Consider the following 25,886-nt stretch of genomic DNA (forward strand, 5'->3'; position numbering starts at 1 on the left):
AAGAAGCGAGAATTTTCCTTAAGATAACGAATAAAAAGTCCAACACTGGCAACATTCGTTTGGGTTGGGCCACGATCCAGTGTTGCCAGATATGGGAATTTAGCCCTAGATTTGGGAACTTTTGGTTCTAATGGGGATATTCTGTACAAATTTCTATGAAGAAACAAAAATTAGTAAATCTTTATATTATTGCAATTAGTTTACTTAGCACTCTATATGAAGTATGGTGGGTAGTTTCTATATAAGTAAAGCCTACATGATCAGAAGAAAATATTTTGTTGAAATCTGGGTTTTGGGGTTGATTTGAGAAATATTTTTCGTTTTGGGGGATTTTTACACTAATCCATCTGGCAACACTGCGCACGATCCTCGTGAGTCTTGACAGATGCAGCAGCGGCTGCAACTGCGACATACCTTACCATTGTAATTGTATCCCCGACCCTTGCGGTCCCTTTCAATTAGAAATTTAACGTTCCCTTGCCCAACAGAAACGTCGGGGAAGGCCGTTGCTCTACACAAACATGGATCCCGGTGAAGATGGTAAGTATTACTTAGCCTAATCGAAGATTTGGAATAACACTCTCCATCGTAAGGTTTCATGTTGAGCAATCGTGCCGGAAAACTATTTTAAATTATGAATTTTTAGACTTTTTAACTCTGTATTCCCATTGACAGCGTGAGTCTAATGAACAACGATTTTCAGTGAATAAATATATGGTAATGGCAAGCGATTCTAAGCTTGCCGTATTTTATTCCCGGCAAACATTAAGTTCGTTCAGAAGAAACTGAAGTTTCCTCGAACATAACTGAATTTCATGTCCATTATGTTTAAAATAAAAAAAAGAAATATAACGTTTTTATAATAAAGGATTTTCGGGGGTCGAAAAAATATGGTTTGCCACCGACTCGAATTTGCAGCCTGTCTGCTGTATTTCTGACGCAATCACGGTCCAGCTCAATATTTTTTTTTTCTTTAGTTTCTAGTACAGTAGGCTTATAATTACCGGCGTACGAATTAGTTGTAAGGATTATCGAATTAATATTATATTTCATTCTGCTTGTGATTTTCAGCACTTTAATGAACATTGTGGGGGGTTGGACTTCGAAAATTTAAAGAGGATTTGATCATTTGATTAATGCTTTTCTCGTTGTCTTTCCGGTTTTCAAATATTTTATTCTGCATAAATACGAACATTTCTATTGTACAGTATATGATAACTTGCATATTATGACAAAGTATTTATATTCAAATTATTGGTCTGGCCAGTCGACTTTCTTTTATCAAACTTTTCTTAAAAACGCTCACGTTAGTAGTGCCGTATTTTATGGAGATGTGTTGATAATATAGTTTTGAAGAGAAGTTAAGGTGAAATTTACTAGCCTAAGGTATCCCTACCTAATCAGACCTAAAACGCTCTGTCCTTAGAAGGGGTTTCCTACCATTTGACCCCCCCTAAATCCTTGCACAAAGTTGGAATCCATTATTTAAGAAAGATTAAATGAATTTTATGTCACACTAAAGCTTTTCTTGTAAATTACTTTTTTTTTGTAATGTAACTTTAGAACTTTGGAAAGCGTTTCATTAAAGAAAGTTTATTGGAACGGACAATATTTTGTAGATAAAAATACCAAGAGTCATAAATATGTGAGATGATGCCTTCAAAGTATTATTATAGAAGGAGCCTTTGTATATCAGCGGCCAGTTCCTCCCGTGTGGGTTAAAAATGGACATCATCTAAACTGAACTTTCCCCCTTAATCTAACCCTACAAGCCGTGTCCTTACCTACTTACCTAACGTGGTTGGGGGGGGGGGGGGCTAACGCCCCCTGCGACCCCCCTTACACTGTCGTATTCTAAGTTGGCCGTAATTAAACATACAGGTGGCCGCTATCATACATACACCCTTTATAGAACAATACGGGAAAAACTCCTAATAAAGAAATGGGGTTATATATTGAAAATTACCTTAATTTCTGTTGCAAATAAATAAGTTGTAAGATATACCCTAATTTGTTACAGTAATGGGGGCTGTCCAATGGGAACCGGGGAAAATTTTCTGGCGATTTGATAAATAGTAGTAAAACTAACCTTTTCTTCTCTATACATTATTTTCTGGGACGAATAATAAATCCGTGAAAAAATAGCCAAGTTTCACGGTAAGTATGATGGTACTTCTGGTGTTGTGAATGATTTTTTAAAAGCTCATTGTGTTATCCCTCAAAGGTTCAAGTGTCCCAAGTGCAATTCTAGTTAGGATTTATGTGATTTACTTTTAGGTTGTAACCTGGTTAGTGGGGTCTAGGGGGTTGCGCCCTTCCCAGGTTTGTAACCTGGGAGGGGGGTTCTGGGGCTTACCCCTCGGCTAGGTCTATGATCTGGGAATGGGGTGTCTGTGACCTTTGAACTACTAGGCTAGGTGAGTTTGTTGGGTTCTGTGGCCTATTAAAAATCTCAAAATTGTTAGATAATTACGTTTGATCCTGTTTTCGCATACTCAAAGTCCCAGGTACCCACCTGTGTCCGTCAAAAGGGGGTCCATAACAAGAACGACTTATTTATAATGGAAATAAAGGTCAAATTTGTCGAAAGCACACTATTTAAAGTAGGCAAAGGGGTTTTGCTATTAGAAATGTTGTCACGTGTTCTATAATTTTACCAATTTCAATATATACCAAACTGCCAATTATGAACATTTTGGTTAGTAATCACCATGTACCATGCTTCAATTGCTAACCAAGTACAGTACATGAACCAAATATTTTTCCACCTGGTTATCTTGTGCTTTATCCATTTTTGACAATGTTTATTGATGTAAACTGCTCTTTAATGAGTTTTCATACACTTCATTCAAACAATGAAGAAACTTTCTGAGTGGAGAAACAAAAAATGACTAATTTGCATCAGTGAAAATGGTTAGAAATGCATAAAATACCACAAGATAGCCATAAAAAACATAAGTTTCATGTATTTGTTGTGAAATTTAAAGTCATAATAACCTGTGATTCATATCCCGTACCACATTGGTGTTTGCTCTGCCATGGCATGCATTGCAATTAAACATTCTTAGCAGTCTTGTATGATAGTGACCAGATGTGCCTGGATGTGTTGTGAATGCCTGTGATGTGGCTACCTGTTTCAGTGATAATTTTGGCATTCAGTTGAGCAACAACAGCTATGTAGTGAACTGAGTGATCTGAATATATAGTAATCATACAACATACCAAAATGAATGACATTCACTTAGATTACATCAATAAATTGAACGCCTCCCTGGGGAGTCGTGACAGGAGCCATGACAGAACTGAACTGTTGTAAAGCATCACTTGTGAACTTCTTCCTAAATACTTTGGTTTTAATTGGTTCAAATAGCCAGCAGATGATTATATCATACATAGACAAAAAAGCTCACACAAGCAATTATTGGGAACAATGCATGTGTAATAACCATCAGCCTCACAAAAGTAAATCATGGACTTAGACAACTTCAATGGTGTTCACAATTTAGTTGATTTATACGTCAGTTAGTTTGCCCGGCACCTATTACTCATACAGAGAAACGGGCCTAAATGGTTGGCACTCTTCCAGTTCTTATAATGAATTCCTGTTTGGTTAGAAATTTAAGTACAGTATCATACACAGTATTTACCTTCTGGTTTAATGCAAGAGTGCTTTTCAGTTTTCTTACTGTATATAGGCACCAGTACTTCTTAGCCTAGGCCATAAAGCTGTAGCCTATGTCTGTCCTTAAAGTATCCCAGTGATTGCTATTGTAAGGAGAGAATGCCTTTAAACCAAATCATAGATGTCAAGACATGAGGCATTATTTTGTGGACAAGATAGTGCATACCTATTGTGGCCATTCAAATTTTAATATCTTTTGTCAGTTTTTGAGACTGAATTAAGGGAGACGTCTGGGTATTATCTTAGTCTATCCCGATGGTAATTCTTTTTTCAAGATGATTAGTTGAATTTTTTTGCCTCTATTATGCTGCCAAGTTGAATTTTGATGCCAAAGCATTATCAAGTTATAGATCAAAGCCTTACCCGAGAGGGGTTACTGAATGTGGTTTGCTTCCAGGACTGGCTGTTATTGATGGTAAATATAAAATCCTTGTCTCAGTCATGCTTTTCTCCTTTAAGGGGGTAGTGCTATCATTATGTTCAACAGGCCCTATAAGGTAGGCCTTATTAAAGTGTCTTTGCAGTAAACATTTAGCCCCTAGATGCGAGCACTTTGAGCCATCAACTTTCCCTTTGTTCAAGTTTCCTCCTGTCCATTTTGCTGTCCAAGCTATTTTAAATTTGATTAAATCCCACTCCATTTATGATTACAATCTGTCCTCGGTCTTTGCTGGGGTTAAGTAACAGAGACATGTATGAAAATCTAGAAACCGTGAATGCTTGCTGCCCTAGGGTGGGTCAACTCATAACCAAACAAATCAATGCCCATTGTCTACGCACAGTCGACTAATACATTAGGTAACCCACTGTACTGCACTATATTGTTTTATGTGGTTTCTATCACAGCGTAAGTATTGCATTACTGTATGAACTCACTTCAGTAACTTTACACAAGTTAACTGTACATATGTACGTACGTACCGTACACTACACTACACTGTAAGACTACACATGAGTCGTCACCACATTTATATGTAAATACAGTACTATAACAACAATTAACTGTTGGTCCTATCTAGTGAATATTGTATTACAGTACTATCACTACAGTATAGCTTAGTTAGGTAAGGTAACAAAACATATCACTCGAAAGTTATCGCTGTTTTTAGTAGGTCGACTTGCACCGTTCCAACTTGCCGTACACATTGCCTATACAATATCTACATTACAGTACATTACTTTACTGTAAAGTATGGTATTTAATGTACAGTACTGTACAGTTGCTAATATAACAATACCTGTATATTATCATCAATGATGATACACTAACATTGAAAATAAAAAGTAAAACTAACAGTAGAAACACCACTAACAATTTTGGTATGAAATTTTACACTTTAATACACCGTGAAGCATAATGTAACTTTTGAGGTGTCAACTCTTTTGCGTATCGCACTTTAACCACTATCAAACACTTATCAAGGATTATGACCTCCACAAGAGTCATGACCTTCCTCTGCCATTTAGCAGAACCTTTGGAAGTCTAAGCACCTCTCTTGGGGGCCATGATGTTAACAAAGTAAGGCAAAGTGATGCTAGCAGGAAAAGGACTGAAGCGGGAGATGCACACACAAGGCTGATGATGTGTGAGTGAGGCCGAGTCAGAGAGAGATGGGATGTTGTGCTGTGCGGAAATGGCACGAGGCATGTCTAGTGCAAAGGAGCGCAGTTGAGTTAAAATTGTTACCTCGCATTGAGTTTACTTATCATGAATGGGTAAATTTTTATAAAATAGGTTATACAGTTCTGTATATCGTAAATGACTGAATTTGCGAAGATAGCACCTGTAATTATCGAGGGCTGACTATATATTACTGTATATTTAAGTCTCTATATTACAGAATCATTTTTGGCATCTGCAAACTTGGCTTTTAAAATTTTATTTAACTCTCAGACACTTATTCTCGTTAACAATGCTGTGCTATGCCTTTGGACTTGATCCCTCGAAGGGGAATAAACTTCCGTGCCTCATGGCATTATCCTTAGATCTTAACTTAAGCAGTCGGTTAGTATTCCACCCTTGAGTCAGACTTCACTGAATGTTGAGAAGAAAATGGTATCGGGAGTAACAAGCTTGCCTTTCCTAAGGTAAACCCTTTTCTTGTTTGATGAGCTTGCTCTTGAGCAATATATCTCCAAGATTACAGGTTGTTTGGACTCTGAATTATCTTTGATACAGAGTGCAAGGGAGGGATGGGACATTTCCTGGATTCACCGCATTCTGCTTTGGGATGGAAAAACCTTGCCTTTTGGGCATCTATTCCCATCCCAAGATACAGTATACCAATGGAAACCCGGCTCGCCAGACCTTGTCTGTGCTCACACTAGCACGTTCAACATTAGCGAGCCTGTGACGCATACAGCAGCGTTTTCTCTCACTAGGTCGCTTGACATTAGTAAGTCTGTGACACATACAACAGTGTGCTCACACTCCATCATGCTTAACAAGTGACAGCTTCACGTGATCCCATGGATTCATGCGCACGCTCTCCCCAAGGGTAGATTTGTTCCTACACAAACATAAACCATTCACTCTTTACTATGAAGGTGCACATCAATGCACTCAATTGCCATACCTGCAAGGCTGGTGGGTGACCTCTTACTACTGGCGAAGCTCTGATCACTTTGCCAGCTGCACGTGGTACCTCGTGGACGCGCACACGTTCGCAATCGTGGTCATGATGCTATGGCTCGTGAACGATCCCTTTCTTTGGGGCAGTGAAGTTGCGTGTCGGTACACGCACATCTATCCCACTTGCCTTGGGTCCTACTGCCAACGAAGGCTGTTCGTTTTGTCAGTGCATGTGTTACCTCTCGGACGCATGTACGCTAGTGAGGAATAGTAAATGCTAGTTATCGCTTCATACAGAACCTACTGACGTCCTTTCGTTTGCAAAGGGCGCACTTGGGTTCAGTCATTTGAAGCTGCTAATTGAGCATATTTGAACGCTGTTCCAATGTATCAGTGGCTCTCTATCTTGGCTGATGGTCTTATTATTATTATTATTATTATTATTATTATTATTATTATTACTATCCAAGCTACAACCCTAGTTGGAAAAGCAAGATGCTCTAAGCCCAGGGGCTCCAACAGGGAAAAATAGCCCAGTGAGGAAAGGAAATAAGGAAATAAATAAATGAAGAGAACAAATTAACAATAAATCATTCTAAAATAAGTAACAACGTCAAAACAGACATGTCATATATAAACTATTAACAACAACAAAAACAAATATGTCATAAATAAACTATAAAAAGACTCATGTCTGCCTGGTCAACAAAAAAGCATTTTCTCCAACTTTTAACTTTTGAAGTTCTACTGATTCAACCACCCGATTAGGAAGATCATTCCACAACTTGGTCACAGCTGGAATAAAACTTCTAGAGTACTGCGTAGTATTGAGCCTCGTGATGGAGAAGGCCTGGCTATTAGAATTAACTGCCTGCCTAGTATTACGAACAGGATAGAATTGTCCTGGGAGATCTGAATGTAAAGGATGGTCAGAGTTATGAAAAATCTTATGCAACATGCATAATGAACTAATTGAACGACGGTGCCAGAGATTAATATCTAGATCAGGAATAAGAAATTTAATAGACCGTAAGTTTCTGTCCAACAAATTAAGATGAGAATCAGCAGCTGAACACCAGACAGGAGAACAATACTCAAAACAAGGTAGAATGAAAGAATTAAAACACTTCTTCAGAATAGATTTATCACCGAAAATCTTGAGAGACTTTCTCAATAAGCCTATTTTTTGTGCAATTGAAGAAGACACAGACCTTATATGTTTCTCAAAAGTAAATTTACTGTCGAGAATCACACCTAAAATTTTGAAATTATGCATAGGAGGTCTGCCCTTAGGTTGGCTCCTCCTCCATCCCTGTCAGCTCCTCCTCGGAATCGTCTATATAACTATCAAAGGTACTTGGACTGCGAGACTTCACAGAATGAGTCTACTGGGGCTAATCCAATCAGGAAATGGGGAGATACGATACAGTATTTGCCTCTTTTCTACGGGATACTTTTCACCAGGGAGAAGTAGGTCTCATTTACAAACATTTATCAATGTTCTCCGACAGAGTTCGGGCGTAACGGAGTATTTGTGCTGCTCCCAGATCTTTTCTTGGGGGACTTGATCTACCGTGATCACTTGCGTCGCCGGAAGGTCTTCCCCCTCAGAGCACGGGAGCATATACCCTCTCTAGAGGTAGTCTTTTCTGTCTGTGTTTATTGGTCCGTGGGCACACTTAAACACACAACTGCCTTGTCCTTTTGAAGTAGTTGCTTATGACCAATCATCTGCTTGAGAGCAGTCACCTTGGCTTGGGAGGTTAGGGAGATAGCTGGTTAATTCAGTGTTTACCGGTCTGTGGACGGACATACACAAACAACCCCCATCCTAGTGAGTGCAGTTGGGGGGCAATGTTTTATCCTCACTTTCCAGAAACAGTTGCTTGCAACCGATCACATGACTTGACAGTGATCGACTTAAAGGTTCGCTTATTAACCCACCTCTTGCCGCCCTTGGACACTCCAATGGGAGTTAGTGTTTTTCTTGAGAGGAAGTGGTCATTTCTCTCAATTGAACCCTCCGACCCTTCGGGGTGTTAGAGACAAAAATTCCTCAAGTGGTACCTGCTGTTCTAGAAAGTAGTTTGGTAACCAGGTAGCCCATAAATATTTGTCACCTTCTGTTACGAGAACGCTCTAAGCTCTGTGGAGTTTTGGGGAGAAATCTGTCGTCCGTCTCCTTTTCCAATGGTGCCGGAGGGGAAGACTAGTTTGCACCGGAAAGGGTTGCTTTTACAAACTCTCTCTCAATTCCTCGAGTCATGATATGAGCTCTAGCATGCCTCAATCGCACTTCAGTAGGTAAAGTCTGTGTGGCCACGTGCACTAAGGGCATAGTGGAATAAGCGATTGATTGCTTCCCATAAGGAGGGGCATCCTTCTCATTCGTCCTACCAGGGGTAGGATGCCAGGAGAGACCCTATTGTCCGATCCTTGGATAGTCCCAATCCTCCAGGTGTGGGGCTACCTCCCACTTCCTTTTCTCTCTCTTTCCATTAACTCAACTTAAAGTGATACCCTACTCTTCAGGATAGTTCCTCATCCTAAGACCAGTAATGGTTAGGTGGTCCACCAGACCAATTGACTGCTTGTTATCACGATGTTAATCACCAAGGAAGTACAGTACCTAGTCATTCTTCGAGGGATGATTTGCCAGTATGAGGTGCTGGGCTCTGGCCTACTCTCAACCCCTTAAGTGTTCACAAGAATGCTCACTCAAGTTCCAACCTGGTCAGTGCCAACTGTATCTGCCCTCCTCATCCCTTAGACGAGTAATTGATTTTAGCTGACTCGAGGGAGATTCTTCTCTGATAACGAGTCGTTCTTTTGATTTTGGCAATGATCGGGGATTGGCATAAAGTACTAGAATTCATCCGAGCAAAATTCACGAGAACTGGCATATCTAGAAAGGCAAATAACCACTAAAGAGGCAGTTTTTCCATCCAGTATGAAAAAAAAACTCGGGGAAGCTGCATGTCTCATCCTCAACCAAGATTTCTCACAGGCAGTCCCACGGTTGCACTGTTGGGGCACCTGACTTTCCAGGAACGTCTGGTCCTCTGCAAATGTCGTAGCTTTAGTCCCCCTCTAATGACGACTGAAAACCTTTCGGTAACAGCAGGGATTCTTCGGACTTGCGAGTCCGGTAGTATGAGAGCAAAGGAGAGACCTGAGTTGGGAGGTAGAAATTACCAACCTCCTCAGGGTTGTAGAGCTTCCTCCTTCCTCATATTTTATGCTCTTGTTGGATGCATCAAAAGGAAAAGGGGGGAATGGCCTCACCTGTTGTGACACATGGTCATTGGGTTGTGTTCTGACTCTGATCAGCAGTGCCACTCAATTTTTCCAGGATTTGAGTGTACTGTTGCTGGCTCTTATCCACCTCCAACAACTTTCTTAACTTGCTGTAGTGTACTTAATGCAGCATGGTGATACAAAATACCTAGACAAACAAAGGGGGTATTTGCATGGCTGTTGTACCATCTAGTCATTAGAATATTAAAACCATCTAGCTGTAAGAATATCAAGTTAAGGAAAGATGACTCGATCGCCCTTTCAGCCCGATTCAGCGAACTCAAATAGTGGGCTTCATCTCCTTCAGTTAGTCATGAGAGTCCTGACCCTGGAGGGGGTTGCCGATGAGTTATTGGTCTAGGACGTCTCTTGTCTGGAGATTTCTGGAGTACTGTTAGCCATTACTGGATAACCAGGCACCTCTATGAGAGGCCCTCCAATATCCGGGGGACAACCAGGACATCTAGGCATTTCACCCCTTCTGTCTGATGAGGAGATTCATTATTGAGAAAAGGACGTCGAGAGATCGGTCAATGACCCTGATAGCTCTGCTGTGGCAGCAAGCAGAATACCCAGACTTTCTATTACTGCTTGCAGAGATATTGAGAGAGCTTCTTACTTCTCTCTCAAACTGCTCATACAACTTTGCACAGAGTTTTACCATGATCAGTCATGTTCCTACTACTTCTCACCTGGAGGATATGGAACATCTCTCTGAGAGGCTTTTCGCAAGCAGTAGTTAAAATGATGGCTGGATAACCCCATAGGTAATTTTCACTACCTATCATGTGAAATAGTTTATCCTCTAAAGGTTGACATCGTGGAAAGAGGCTTCACAGTGCTTGATGTCACCTTCCCCAGGATAGCAAAGGTCTTTCTATACCTCGGGGAAGACATACCTGACTCAACTGCGGCTGCGAAAAAGTACCGCGCGACCTTGATACTTGTCTTTAGAATGAACAATGAACAGTTTCCATTTCCTCCTCGACAGAGTTGTCCATCATACAAATTGTCGAGCTTACTATCCCCAATCGGTAGTCAAACCACCTCCTTGTGGCGTACAGTAGTTCACGCTTTCAGAAAGGAGAGCTTTCTTATCACTCTCAGATCATGACTTGACTCTTAAGTTGGTTCTTCCTTCTTGCTTGGGCCTCCGCTAGGAGAGTCAGCCAGGGTCATGTCATCTTCCTTGACTCAGAATCCCAGAGCAGACCCTAATTTCGGACCTCTGCGAAGGAGGAATCTCGTGTAGCTTGTGACTCCTTTTTTCAATGGTTCGATAGCATTAAGGTATGATCGCAGACAAACAACTAGAGCTTGCCCGCACGGTAGACACCTGTCTGTAAGCTTGAGTAGGTTCAAGAGGAGAATCCCTAAAAGATCATCTCAACAGGGATTTAACAGGTCATAATCTGGGCTTGGGACCCTGACTCTCCTCATCACAAACACAGACCCAGTGATCCCTACATTAGGCAAGTAAGCACACCCCTAGCATTCAAATGAAACTAATCTGTGGTAAAGGACATTTAGGCAGGTCTGACATTTCTTTACAACCTGTAACTTGCAAGACATAACCCTCAGGAACCTGGATATCCTCTCCATAGGGCCTTTGGTAGCAGCGCAACAAGTGGTGTAAGCTACTTCAGCTCCCTTACAAGACAGGTAGCAGTCGGGCAAGGGCAGATGTTACTTGGTGATAGTCTGGGATGAATGGACAGAATGACTGGCCTTTTCTTCCTTCTGCTTACCCCTTTTTGGGGTGCAGCATCTGGGCGACTGAAAGCTGGCCTACCTCCAACTGCAGGTAATAAACATTTCCCTTGTGTAACCTGAAATGTTATATACTTATTTCCTCGTCCTCACCTGCAAGGGAGAGTCAAGCAATATCCAGGTTAAGTAAGAGGAGTGCTCTCTCTCCAGAATTCTTACCTGGGAAAGTCGCAGTGACTAGTTTTCATTCATTCACCATGATTGCCCAGGCCTTCACCTTTCTAGCTTATCAGACTGAGAGTTTGTGAGGTGTAAAGGGTACCCCTTTTATGCTTGCACAAGGTGAGTCGTACCTCAGATCAAGTTTGCAACCAGTTGGATTTTGAACTTCCACTCACCTTAAGGCAAGATTCCATAATAAAGAGTGAAGGGTTTTTTTGTGTATGAACAAATGACAAATTTGGAAGTAATTTGTATTTTTCTTTACCATTCAAACCTGTGCTTTTTGCTCATACTTGGCCTGCCAACACCTGTCCCCCTAGAAAGTCCTGCCTGCTGTAAGAAGTGGATCAATATACTAGGCGAGAGTGTGAGCCGGGTGACTGGTCCCAGCGCCCCCCCTCCCCCCCCCCTTACTAGTGTTCCCTTTCACATAAGGTGGGGCAATCTCAAACAAGTGAATGAACAATTTTATTCGATATAGATAAGATTTTTATAAAACTGGTGTTTTACTTAACTGTATCCAATAATAATGCCTATAATATCCACGTATTAAGCAAAAAAAACAGCAAATAAGTACTGTAGTATTTTCCATTGTTTTTGTTTATAAGTTTCTGAACACTATTGTCTATCCTTTACAATTAGGCCGATTAAGGAAAACTTCCGAAGGATATCTTTTATTTCCCAAAAGAAACAATTAATCCTTAATCTATCATTTTATCATACTATGCTAAATAGTTTTATTTAAAATATTTTCCTCATATTTTATTCACCATCTAGTTTAATGGCGTATCAAAGTTTAGTGGAATTTAATCCATGTTTGCTGGTGCATGATAAAATAATTTATAGATTTGTTGTGCTTTATTACACAGCATAAAAAATAACCATGTTTTCTCTCAATTCGTTAGGTAGTTTTTGTGCACCTTTGTTTACCTTTTTATAAACTGGATACACCATCTTGCACTTACTGTAAACTCAAGAATTTCATAGTCTTTTAGAAGATCGTGTGGTAACAAAACTCAAGAATTTCATAGTCTTTTAGAAGATCGTGTGGTAACAAAACTCAAGAATTTCATAGTCTTTTAGAAGATCGTGTGGTAACAAAACTCAAGAATTTCATAGTCTTTTAGAAGATCGTGTGGTAACAAAACTCAAGAATTTCATAGTCTTTTAGAAGATCGTGTGGTAACAAAACACAAATTTTTCATTGTTCCCTTCAGTTTTGGCAGCTATGAACATAGACTTTTCACCTTCAGCTACAGCTTGTTTATATTTGGCAGTATATAGCCTTGATTTTTTTTCCAGAGCAAATAACCGTACAGTATACTGTACTGTGAAAATATATGTCTTATTCAACTTACCTTTTAACATAACTACGGCAATTATTTACTATTGTACGGGGGATTGAAATACAACGACACAACTGTAATCAGATTATATTGTTCGTAAAAAAACCTGTTTTTCGTTCAGTTTCTATTGTGGCTGTGCGTTTATGCAATGATTATAACTACTAACGATACTTTTAGCATTTTCTTTTAATTTTTTAATTAATAGCTACAAATTATTGATGAAAAATCTATAATTTCTAATTTCTGGTATATAAATTGAAGCATGGGACAAAATTACTGTATTTGTATCTTCTGAAATTCATTCATCGAAGCTTCATATACTGTGACATTGGTTTATAATAATGTGCTGTACTGTAGTTTATCATCATTAATTAGTCTTAACATCATTTTTATAAACACCTGCAAAGTTCTATATGAAGAATGACAATATAGTTGTTGAATTATTTTGATGTAACTGATCTCTGCTAGATTATATGTTACCTTGCAGATGGGAGTACCGGAGGAGGAGGGGGAGGTCTGGAGACTGTGGTAGCTGTTGCAGATGTTGGCCTTGTTGTACGACATCTCCAAAAAATTACATATGCTCTATTAGAAGAGGGTGATGAACCATCGCTTGAGCTTCAATCAGCCTTCAAAGCATCCCCTCACCTGGAGGCTGTAAGGAAATTTGTAAGCGATTCGCAAACAAGAGTACTTCTTGTTCAGAGATGTGCTACCAAAGGTGAGATCAAGCATTTATTGCTCTGTAGGGTTTAAATGGTAAACAGACATTTTATACGGTATGATGTAAATGCAATTTTTTTTTTTTGTTCCTACTACAGTACTCAAATACATACTTTGTTCCTTTATTGAGCATGAGCTCAAGACAGTCACTGAAACTTAGTAGAAAAGTACTGTAAACTAGTAGTTATTGTCAGGCTGGAGTTGGTGTTTACCACCCACCATTACACAAGTTATTTTCGTCTTATATTTAACTACAGGCTTGAAAGGACATGCTGAAATGACTGGTGGGTGTTGAAGTGGTTTTAGTGCTTTTAATATACTGTAGTTAGTGTTTCTCAAAATCAAGAAGAGGAAGGGAAGTAGTAGAACATAGAGGGTGAATATGATTGAAGGGTGAATTTCCTTTTGTATTTTTACTGAAGATTAATGCAAAAGCAAACTTATGAATAAAACCAACTGCTTATTCGTCAATGTATGCTTAGTCAATAGATTCATATCAAACCAGATATAGCCCTTCTTTTGCGGAATATTAAAGCCTACTCTCACAAATTAAGGTACAAAGTTGCAGAGCCACCTTTATCTACCTACTCCCATGTATTGATAGGTTCCCTCTAGGGTGTCCATTATAGCATCAAAAGAATTTATTCCAGTATGTTACAGTACATGAAAGACTTTGTCATGTTATTTCAGCTGGTGCAAATCAATGAGGTTCTCAGTAACCAAGTCTAGACAATATTGTTATTTTCCTCATTTCTTATTTTGAGATAAGCAACTGTATACACTCAGGTGTTACCATTTGTTGATTTGTTGTTCATGAAAATGATTATTTGTGAAATATTTACGGATTTGTATTACTTACAAATATATAACACCAAATACAGAACAATAACTTTAAAGCATTTCTTTTAGGCTGATTAGACATCAAGTCTTATTAGGTCTTGAAAAGCTGGCCACTTTAGTACACCAATTCTTGACTCTTACTTTTGACATCTATTAAGTTTGCCTGAAATTTTTATTTTCCAACTTCCTTGGATGTTGAGAAGTGAGGACGAGAAGTTTGGTCCTTGGCCAAACAATTCACTTAGTGTGCTTGCTAAGCAAAGCTATTTTTTTTATAACTTTAACGACTTAATGAGTCTTAGTCAGGGCTTTTCATATCGGAACACTTTGGATAGAGGAGTAATCTCAGGTCGTGTTTAGAACCTGAATTGTGTAAAGGTTCTTCAGGTAATTCTGTAGGGGTAGTCTGGATATTCTAGATTTTTATTTTCTTAAGGATAAAGACCAAAATAACAATTGTTCGGTTCTATGCTGTGTTAACAACAGATGTTAGAAATTGTTACTTTTACAAATAACTTTAGTTGTAAACTATTGAAGTGAGGCTTCTGTTTTGGTGTAAGGCACTTCAGACAGGTCAGTACGCTGTGTTTACTTTTCAGTTTTTAGAAGAGTAAGGCATTTTGGATAAATTATAGTGACAATAGGTAGGATTTTTCTCTGCTGATTGCATTGAAATGTCAACTTCTGTAATTTAAAGAAATGGTTTTAAAGATTTGAGGACCATTTACTTTTGTTGCAAAGTCCTTGTTAGATAGTTTTTGAGACTTTGCATATCTGGTGTGGTAGTATTTAGTTTTCTTGCTACAAATCAAGTTCTGTCTGGTATGGTCATTGATCTATACCTCCATAGTCCTTTTCTCTCGATGTCAAACTATGCAAAGAAAATCTGGAATATGACCCCCATGTGCTTGGCCCATGGAACAAAATTATTTTAAACATATTTATATATTTGTGTTGATGATTAATAGTAATCCCACCTTTCTGTTAATTTAGCTATTGGAAATTAATTGGGTCAGTCATTAGACTACAGTGTTCTCGGTTTGAAGGGAAAAATTATCCAATACTTGCCCAAAATTCCTGTAATATTCCCTATCCCCACACCACCCATGTCTACCAGCTTTGAAAAGTGTTTTCTTATAAGTGACAAGTGAATTTTCAATCCCTTCTGTAATGATGGCTTTCAAGTCTTTTCAGTTACGGCACATTCTTACATTATTATGAATATTCTTCAGTTTTTACTGTTAGTTACTTGGGAATACTGCAAATGCCAAAAATTTTAGAGTTAAGAAAGCTGTATTAGAATAGAAATTTGTAGTTTATTCCTATTTATATACACACTTATGAGTCATTTATATTGGGAGTCTTCCTTAGGGGTGAAGAAGTCTCTGTGAAGTTAAGAGGTATAAGCTATTATTCGCCAGTTAGTACGTGTAGTAGAAAAATTGGAATAAACAACCATTCTAGGAAATGTTGTGTTGAAATATTGAAATTAGAATAGATAATAAGAAAGGAATCCTTTGTGCATTGTTACTCATTGTCAACAGATCGCAAGTTTTCAACATCTACTGGAGGGTTCAGTCTCCCCCCTTTCAAATTTTTCTGTAAATCAAATTGCAGTTTCCATGAATTAAAAAGTCAGTTTTATTAAAGTTAGAGTATCAATAAATTATTTTACAATTAACTTGGAAAATTCCTATGAAAATTGAAAGTTATTGAATACTCTAGTCCTGGCTAGTACAGTGGTAACATGCCACCCTTGTATTTTAATGTACGTTAGATAGAGTCCCACCTCAGCCCATCATTGGAGTTATTGACTTGGAAGGTTACTGCACCATGATGGGAATTATGGTTGTCTTGCTGATGTTTTGATGAGCATCTCATGAAATAAAATAAGAACTGACACTGGACACCTTTAAGTTTTAAAGTATTTTATATAATGCTGCAAAAAATAGGAACAAGACTGTAGTGAAAATAGGCTGGGATGTTGTCAAAATGAATTTTATCTCAATCAAATTAATTTTTCTTTTCCAGAAGAAACAGAGGAAGGAGGAGAAATGGAGGAGGAGAAGGAAGTAGTATATATTGTTTCCATTGGTGTCCACTATGCCAACAGCAAAATGAGCAGGTAAGTTATTTGAAAATGGCAATTTTCACACTGATTAGTATTCAACTTTGGCACTTTTTTTTCCTTTTCTTACAATGCCAACTATTCTAATATGAAAACTACTGATCTTATATTTTAGAAAAATTTATTGTAAAACCTTTGAAAAGTATGAGAATTTAGGATGAAATAAATAATGAGCACTGCTTGCATTCTGGATAAAGGACAATATACTAAAACCTTGCTAATTTGGCCGCTTTTTATCAAGATCGCCAGGTTATCTGGATATTTTATTTTTGGAGAAATTTTTTTAAAGTGAAATGGTAGTGTAAAATATTGCAGTTGAAATAAATTTGTTAGATTTTTTCATTGGTATATATCTATAGAATAAAACCATTATCTATAATATATATAAAATATTGGAATGCTGTTGTTAAAATCATAGATGACATCACAGGACAGAGAAAGTAGATTAACAAAGAATTAACAATGGGTCATAAAATCATGAAATATTTAAAAATAATAAAAGAAAATAAATCTGCATATGCTTGTTATAAATTGATAAAATGTAAAAATCTTCCTTTCATAACTTCCTGTACTCCCTATACATTTCCAGTGATAAATATTCTAACTTTGTGGTGTTGATCTCACCCTTTGAAAGTAATTCTTGATTAAATTCTAACTTTTCTGATTATTATTATTAGTCGATCTTTCTTTAATTATGTAGGGCACATTAAAGTAATATGAGAATTTTAAAGTGTTTTTTTTTAACGTTTTGCAATATCTGTGAATGTAAATTACTCCTGATTGACTATAGTAGTGGAGTGAGGGTGTATGGCTATGTAAACTAGTTTGCCTTTCTTTCGTAATAAAAAGTAAATACTCTAGCTAAGTATTTTGCTCCTACACCACAGCTGTGTGATACCATAATGTGAAAATCAATAAAAGACGCGCAGTGAATATTTGCAATTATCGAAATCTCCTTATCGGCTTGGTAGTAGCTCAGTGGCTAATAGCATAGTTTTTGGATGGTTTACATAGTGGGTTAGTGTACTTTTATTCAAAGTGTAAGAGACCTGATATTTGAATATTCTACCCTTATAAAGAGACATATGTTCCCTGCAAATGTACTGAACATGAAAAATTACTTGAAACCTGCTATCATGTTAATAAAACTAAAACTCTACATTAATAAGCTTCCATGTGACATATAGTACAAAACTTCTTTATTTTATCATGTAGAAATAGCATGTATGAAACACGTGTAGTAGTCTCTCTTCTACCCTTATTAAGTTGAGAGTACATAATGAACAATTACAGTGCAGTAGTTAACTCCTTGTGTTGTAAAGCAGATTTAGTTTTTATATTCAATAACTAAGGATTAAAGACATTAGATTTAGACCTGACGTACAGTATGTCAAACTGATGTAAAGAGGGGTGTAGTATTACAGTACTGTGCACTTTTCAATTACTGTATTGCGTTAGCCTGAAGAATTGTTTGATATCGTAGCATATGCTATGTAAGTGTGGGAATGAATAGATTTCCCTCAGTTGGGATTCATGCGGTTTAGCTGACCTAGCTTATGTTTGCTGTGTGTGACTTTCAGGTAGGTCAGTCTACTTCTTTACAAATGAAGCTAGATTCACTTCCCAAATGATTTGTATTAGTTGTAAGAACTAGTATTCAATATCCTACCATACATAGAAGTAAATTTATATGTATAAATCAAGTTAGATATCCTTTGCCAAGATTTTTTTATGTTTACCTAACTTATATTGGGCAAATTGATACCTCCAGATGTCCCCCCCCCCCTCCTGTCCATTATTCCTGATTAATGAGATTTCAGTTGGGTATTACTTTTCAGTATTTCAGACTGGTGTTTCCTGAATTTAATCCATAAGTAGCAAGATGATCATTACAGTAGTATGCAAGAGTAAAAATATTCCCTTCCCTGCAAAGGAAATTTAGTTCAGCAGTGATTCAAGAAATGTACTGAAAGTGAAAACAGCCAACAAGAATAGGGCTTTAAGCAATGTCAGTGAGAAATAGATGAGGATTATTAATGTTAGTTTAACAGTACTCTCACTTTTTTTGTACAGTATTAGTTCTTAACTTAAGGAATTATTCTAATAGGAGGTGGACATTTGATGAAGGTAAAGTTAATTAAGTTAATAATTAAACGGGAAAAATGTGTGCATGAAATAAAGGTAAAATAAAGCAATGCACATGGGATTCTTTTAATTTCTGCTTTAATAAATATCAGAACTATATATTTAGTGTGTCCTGCATTGCATATCAGTAAAAATAGCTTTCACATTTAGTTTAAACTTTGGAGGTCTAATTTAAGAGCGAAATCTTTCAGCCAATATCAGTCTAGATCACAATCCTATAGTTATTTGTGGGCTCAAGCTTCAATACTTCAGTTTTCAGAAAGTTTTAAAAAGAAGTTTATAGCTCCTTGGTCTGTTTAATGAGAGCTTTGAGTCTAGAGGCTTAGAAAATTTAACTCGTAAAGCCCTTGGCAAATGGATCATCATACATATACCAAGGCACTTCCCCCAATTTTGGGGGGTAGCCGACATCAGCAAATGGATGGTGTTATATAAATCCAAATGGTTACTATTTTAAAGTAGAGCAATTTAACCACACTACCAAGCAACATTGAAACCCTTATAGGTAGACTGAAAGATCAGTTTTTTAAGCATGAAAATGAGAGTGCAAGTCCTTTAGAAGCTGTTAACCATGTTAGTAAAGATCACATTAAATAGACTGGAAAAAACAGAAAGCATCATACTTGTAGGTTGAAGGATGCTACACGGAATATTTATTCTTATATAATGTTGCAAAAGGCATTCTTTCCCTAAAAGAAAATATTTAACTTGTGATAGTCAATATCCTCTTGTTAATGGAATAATCAGAAAGTTAATTGAATATAACTGTCTTGGATAAGGATTGTTTTATATGATTAGTCAATAAATATCTTATTAAAGTGGGAGCACACTTGTGCACATCGAGGTTTGTCACCTACAGTACACTCTGGTATCCTATAGAGGGTTATCTTTGGGCATAAACTACTTTACTAGTTTGTTTGATGTTTTAATTGTCTCTGGTCTCTTGCAACCCAGCAGTCATGCCAATTTAATGCTATGATCACATTATTTTGATAGCTGCATATGAGTGTAGAAATAGAACCCATTGGTTTTAGTCGAAATAGAAAACTACTATAATGGTATAATCACTTTTTTAATATTACTCATGACAGTATTATACTGTACATTATCCTTCTTTTCTCTACAGTATATTATTCATAAAGAGAGGTGTGGTTATTGAGGCTGACAAGAACATACCAGCTCAGGTTCGGTCGATAACAATTAGTGAAGGCTCTCCATATGAAACACTTCACGCCTACATTGCTAGTGCAGTTGCACCATTCTTCAAATCATATGTTAAGGAATCTGGCAAAATAGAAAGGTAAGTTGTTTGTGTATGACTTAAAAACTAAGATATTTTTATATGTATTTGATATGATTTCTTGCATTAAAAAGAATATTATTTTATTCTGCTGTGAGCAAGTTAGTTTGATTTTGTTACAGTAAATAAAATTTTGGTATTAATTTTTCATCTTGCAAATTTATAACAGAGATGGTGATAAAATGGCACCTGCTGTGGAGAAAAAGATTGCAGAGTTAGAAATGGGCCTTCTCCACTTGCAGCAGAACATTGACATACCAGATATTTCACTCCCTATCCACCCTACAGTAGCACAGGTAAATATATTAATCTAAAAAAATAATGACCATGTTTACACTTATAAGTGTGCTACAGTATAATTTCAGTGTTACAAATATAATGAGAATTTAGAGTTGACATTCATATATACTGTAGTTTATAAAGGTATAGAGTAAACTATTTAGTTGGGGTCTCTTTAAATGGAATTTCTGTTCAAGATTGTCTTTTTTATACTTTTTTAGGTTATCAAAAAGTGTGCAGATGAAGGAACACGGCCTAAAGTTGCGGACTTTGGCGACAGAGTTGAGGATTCTAATTTCCTTAACCAGCTGCAGAATGGTGTAGCGAGATGGATCAGAGAAATACAAAAGGTATAGAAGAAATGAGTTGAGTCGAGTGTCTCTCTCTCTCTCTCTCTCTCTCTCTCTCTCTCTATATATATATATATATATATATATATAAATATATAAATATATATATATATAAATATATAAATATATAAATATATATATATATATATAAATATATAAATATATAAATATATAAATATATAAAATATATAAATATATAAATATATAAATATATAATATATATAAATATATAAATATATAAATATATAAATATATAAATATATAAATATATAAAATATATATAAATATATAAATATATAAATATATAAATATATAAATATATAAATATATAAATATATAAATATATAAATATATAAATATATAAATATATAAATATATAAATATATAAATATATAAATATATAAATATATAAATATATAAATATATAAATATATAAAATATATAAATATATAAATATATAAATATATAAATATATAAATATATAAATATATAAATATATAAATATATAAATATATAAATATATAAATATATAAATATATAAATATATAAATATATAAATATATAAATATATAAATATATAAATATATAAATATATAAATATATAAATATATAAATATATAAATATATAAATATATAAATATATAAATATATAAATATATAAATATATAATATATATAATATATAAATATATAAATATATAAATATATAAATATATAAATATATAAATATATAAATATATAAATATATAAATATATAAATATATAAATATATAAATATATAAATATATAAATATATAAATATATAATATATAAATATATAAATATATAAATATATAAATATATAAATATATAAATATATAAATATATAAATATATAAATATATAAATATATAAATATATAAATATATAAATATATAAATATATAAATATATAAATATATAAATATATAAATATATAAAATAATATATAAATATATATATATATATATATATATAATATATAATATATAAATATATAAATATATAAATATATAAATATATAAATATATAAATATATAAATATATAATATATAATATATAATATATAAATATATAAATATATAAATATATAAATATATAAATATATAAATATATAAATATATAAATATATAAATATATAAATATATAAATATATAAATATATATATATATATATATATATATAATATATATAAATATATAAATATATAATATATATATATATATATATATATATATATTATATATATTATATACAGTATTATATATTAGCTGTACTTGAAAGTACATGTTGTTTTATTCATTTTTTTTTCCTCCTTTAAGGTCACCAAGCTTGATCGAGATCCATCAAATGGAACTGCGCTGCAGGAAATAAGCTTTTGGCTTAATCTGGAAAGAGCTCTGCTTAAGATTCAGGATAAGAGAGAGAGCCTAGAAGTAGCTTTAACTCTGGATGTTTTGAAGCATGGAAAAAGATTTCACGCTACGGTCTCCTTTGATACAGACACAGGTGAGTCCATAGTTATGTATATTGTACATTCTTTTGCAATATTTAGGAGGCAGTATTAAAGCTTCTTTACTTTATCCTTTAAGCTACATTTCATTTGGCTATGGGTTTCTCTCTCATTTATTTTACTGCCCAATTTCGTTCTTTTTTGTTCTCCTGTTTTAATGCTGTGTAGGAAAAAATCCATAGGTTCAGTCCCAGGAGTCTTATACATTTTTGACATATCCTTTGCATATTTATTCATTACTGATATTGGATGTAAGTTTGAAGTTTGAAATGTTGATAATTTTTAGGTAAAATGTTTTAATGAATTAAAATATAGAAAGATAGAATTAAAAAAAAAAAAAACTTCCTTGACCCTGTATATTGTAATGATATCCCAGTAGAGTTTATTTATTTTGATAAAACACGACACGGCTCTCGATATACAAGTCCAGAGGTTTGCTAGGTATATTGAAAGATGCCATGATGAGATTGAATAGTTAAAATCACGAAAGGAAATTTCTGTTTTGCTCTGGATTTATTAATTATTTAGAAATTTAGTAAATTATAGTTCTATGTCTTCAGGATTGGTCATTAAAGAAACTTTTCCAATATTTTGTCTAGTTATTCATTGTCATTAAGTAAAGATCTTATCGTCATTTAGCTTCAAGTTAGATAGTAAAGCAAGTGCACTTTGTAACTTTTTGCACATAACAGCTAATGAACAATTATGACTTTAGATATGCAGAGCAATGAAGTTTATGTTAATGTAATTTAGATGACTTCTTATTTTGATAAAGTGGTTTAAAAAGACTATTTAGTCAGTTTTTAAATGCACATAGAGCTCACAAAATACAGTAGTTTGTTCCTAAATGAGTTGTAGAAATAGTTGAAAATGTCAAGTTCTTGAACAGCATTGTGTAGGAATAGAGGAAAATACAATGCAACAACTGTTGTTTGCGGGACTACTGCAAAGAACCTTTGGTACCATTTATAGTGTTATGTGCTTGACACAGTGGAAGTATTAACCCATACTTCATTTTGAAATCAGTTTTATTTGCTTTCACTTGAGGATCCATGTTTATTTTTTATGAAAAAGTTGGGTCCAAACATTTGATATTTTAAAATTAATTTCCATTTGATTTTGATATATGTATTCACAAATGGTAGCTTACTTTTTGTTGTAATGAATATACCAAGCATATGCATAAATTACCATAACCCTTATTATTACGATTACCATTTGTAATATTAGTTTTAAGCTTAATGTTAATATTTTTGTTCTTTAATTCTATGCAGGACTGAAGCAGGCCCTTGCTACTGTGAATGATTATGCACCCTTGATGAAAGATTTTCCACTCAATGATTTACTAGCAGCTACTGAATTAGAAAAGATCCGTTGTGCTGTACAAGCCATATTCAACCACTTGAGAAAGATCAGAACCACAAAGTACCCAATTCAGAGAGCTTTAAGATTGGTGGAAGCAATTTCTCGTGACCTGTCTTCCCAGATTTTGAAGGTGAGAAGAATTTTCACTGCAACCTGCCCATCCATTTATGTTCTTTGTTCTTCATTTCTTACCATTTATTGTGAAGAGTTTTGCAGCATATTTTTTTATTGTATAAGTACATGCTTGATTCGTAGATTTAATGCAAAAATTAATATTACCAAACTTCTCTTATTTTTCATCTACCCATTAAGATGTAGGGACAGTATTTCCAATGTAACCAAGAAAATTGTTTACTATTGGTGTACGTATTCTTTTTAAGAGCAGCTTCTGTGTTTTATGATAAAATGTTATACCTGGTATTGAGAAAGTAATGAAATTAATATATCCTGCAAAAATATTTTCATCATTTTGTGTTTCAAGGTTTTGGGGACTCGTAGATTAATGCACATCCCATTTGAAGAGTTTGAAAAAGTTATGACGCAGTGCTTTGATGTATTTATGACCTGGGATGATGAATATGAGAAACTACAAGGACTACTAAGGTGAGTCTGACTCCTATCTTCAGTTAAGCTAAGAAGGTTTGGCTTTCAAGTGTGATAAGTTTCCAAAGGCTGCATATTTCACGTATTTCAAAAGTTCATTGCTGCTATAATTTTAGGACACTTTACTTAAGAATTAATATATTATATTGCACACATGTAGACTTTGTCTCAGAACAGTCTGTAAAATTGTTCTGATAAATGAATTGCTTAAAACTTGAATTTAAGTCAAAGCATTCTTTCTGCAAACAAGAGATCTTGTAATGGGAGAGTCTTAGGTTGAAAGTTTGATGATAGTTTATTATTAGTATACAGAATACTATTATGTATTTATGCCCTTGAAAAATAAAACTTATCGTTCAAGTGAACCTCTAGGCTTTCAGTGGCTCTGATTGGATTTGAACCCAATCCCCTTGTAGATATCATCAGCTAAAATTCTACCAAAGCTTTTATCCAAAATATCTCATTCCTTTACTGGATACCAAATATGCCTGTAGTATTGGAACATAATAATATCAGATATGCCACAGTTATGAAGTTTTTGTTATGCCATTATACTCAAAAGTCATGTGCTTACCCTTAACTTGAGGTTTCAAGAAATTTTTTTTGTTATTCATCAATATTGGATTTTTATCTTAACAGGGATATAGTCAAGAAGAAAAGAGATGAGCAGTTGAAGATGGTTTGGAGGGTATTTCCTGCCCACAAGAAGCTACAACTCCGAATGGAGCAGATGCGAAAATTCAGAAGACAGCATGAACAGTTGCGCACCGTAATAGTTCGAGTCCTTAGGCCAACTGTGGTTAAGACCACAACACTAGCAGATGGAGACACTGCAGAACTTAAACCAGAAATGGATGCAGCAGACTTAAATGCAATTGAAGAGGTGGGTTCTACTTTCTTTTTGAATTATACTACTGTATATTTCAATGAAGTGAAATTATTACTATTATTAGGTCGCTCAACTAGACCATAGAGCTAGATTTCTGACTCAAAGTTGAACTGATGGCTTGAATAGCAGTCTTCAGGCACGTCCACTTTAATTAGGAGCTGATTGTCTGCCCTTTTATGAAATTTCATGAGTTTTATAGTCATTGCCTGTTTTTGTCTGTTTATATTCTTATTAGATTGATGTTGAAATTTTGTCTGTCATTATAGCTTAGAGAAATGTAAATGTATCTACTGTATATTACTCAACATTTCTACAGGTTAACCTTGCCTATGAAAATGTGAAGGAGGTGGATGGCTTGGACATAACAAAGGAAGGAACAGAAATGTGGGAAGCAGCTCTGAAGCGATATGATGAGCGTATTGACCGAGTGGAGGTACAGTAATTTAATTCAAGATTTTTTATTACATAATTGCATTTAGAAAATGAGAAACTTTAGCAAAGTATATAAAATTCACCACTATAATTGTAAGAACATATTTCTATTGCAGTTGCAAGTTTTGTACTTTAATTTCAAATTTACCTTGGAGAAGAATTTCAAATTTAGAATATATTTGCTGTCACTAATTTTTTATTTTACGGCTTTTGACAGACTCGGATCACAGCACGACTCAGAGATCAGCTGGGCACTGCCAAAAATGCCAATGAAATGTTCCGTATTTTCTCGCGTTTCAATGCCCTCTTTGTGAGACCACACATTCGTGGTGCTATAAGAGAATATCAGACACAGCTCATCCAGAGAGTCAAAGATGACATTGAATCACTCCATGAGAAATTCAAGGTATGTCTATATTTTCATTATTCAGTAAATGAGCCAAAGAAGTATTTTGCCATATTGTAACATTAGTTG

The 25,886-nt window shown here is 35.0% G+C and overlaps 1 protein-coding gene across 4 annotated transcripts in view; it reads left to right on the plus strand.

The window, feature by feature from the left end:
- Positions 1-364: 364 nt before the first annotated feature.
- The window catches only part of LOC137631740 (dynein heavy chain, cytoplasmic-like), a 138,073-nt gene continuing 112,551 nt past the window's right edge, over positions 365-25,886 (plus strand). For 3 of the 4 annotated variants that reach the window (XM_068363647.1, XM_068363648.1, XM_068363649.1), the window contains exons 1-12: positions 365-540; positions 13,317-13,550; positions 16,424-16,517; positions 19,792-19,965; positions 20,135-20,261; positions 20,466-20,594; positions 21,932-22,118; positions 23,397-23,617; positions 23,969-24,090; positions 24,730-24,973; positions 25,296-25,412; positions 25,629-25,817. In XM_068363647.1, coding sequence (XP_068219748.1) covers positions 522-540; positions 13,317-13,550; positions 16,424-16,517; positions 19,792-19,965; positions 20,135-20,261; positions 20,466-20,594; positions 21,932-22,118; positions 23,397-23,617; positions 23,969-24,090; positions 24,730-24,973; positions 25,296-25,412; positions 25,629-25,817 — 1,857 coding nt within the window. In that variant the 5' untranslated portion in view covers positions 365-521. The remainder of the gene's footprint in view (positions 541-13,316; positions 13,551-16,423; positions 16,518-19,791; positions 19,966-20,134; positions 20,262-20,465; positions 20,595-21,931; positions 22,119-23,396; positions 23,618-23,968; positions 24,091-24,729; positions 24,974-25,295; positions 25,413-25,628; positions 25,818-25,886) is intronic. The other variant, XM_068363650.1, reaches the window with a different exon arrangement.

This window comes from Palaemon carinicauda, chromosome 40 (genome assembly GCF_036898095.1).
Source record: "Palaemon carinicauda isolate YSFRI2023 chromosome 40, ASM3689809v2, whole genome shotgun sequence".
Taxonomy (NCBI): Eukaryota; Metazoa; Arthropoda; class Malacostraca; order Decapoda; family Palaemonidae; genus Palaemon; species Palaemon carinicauda.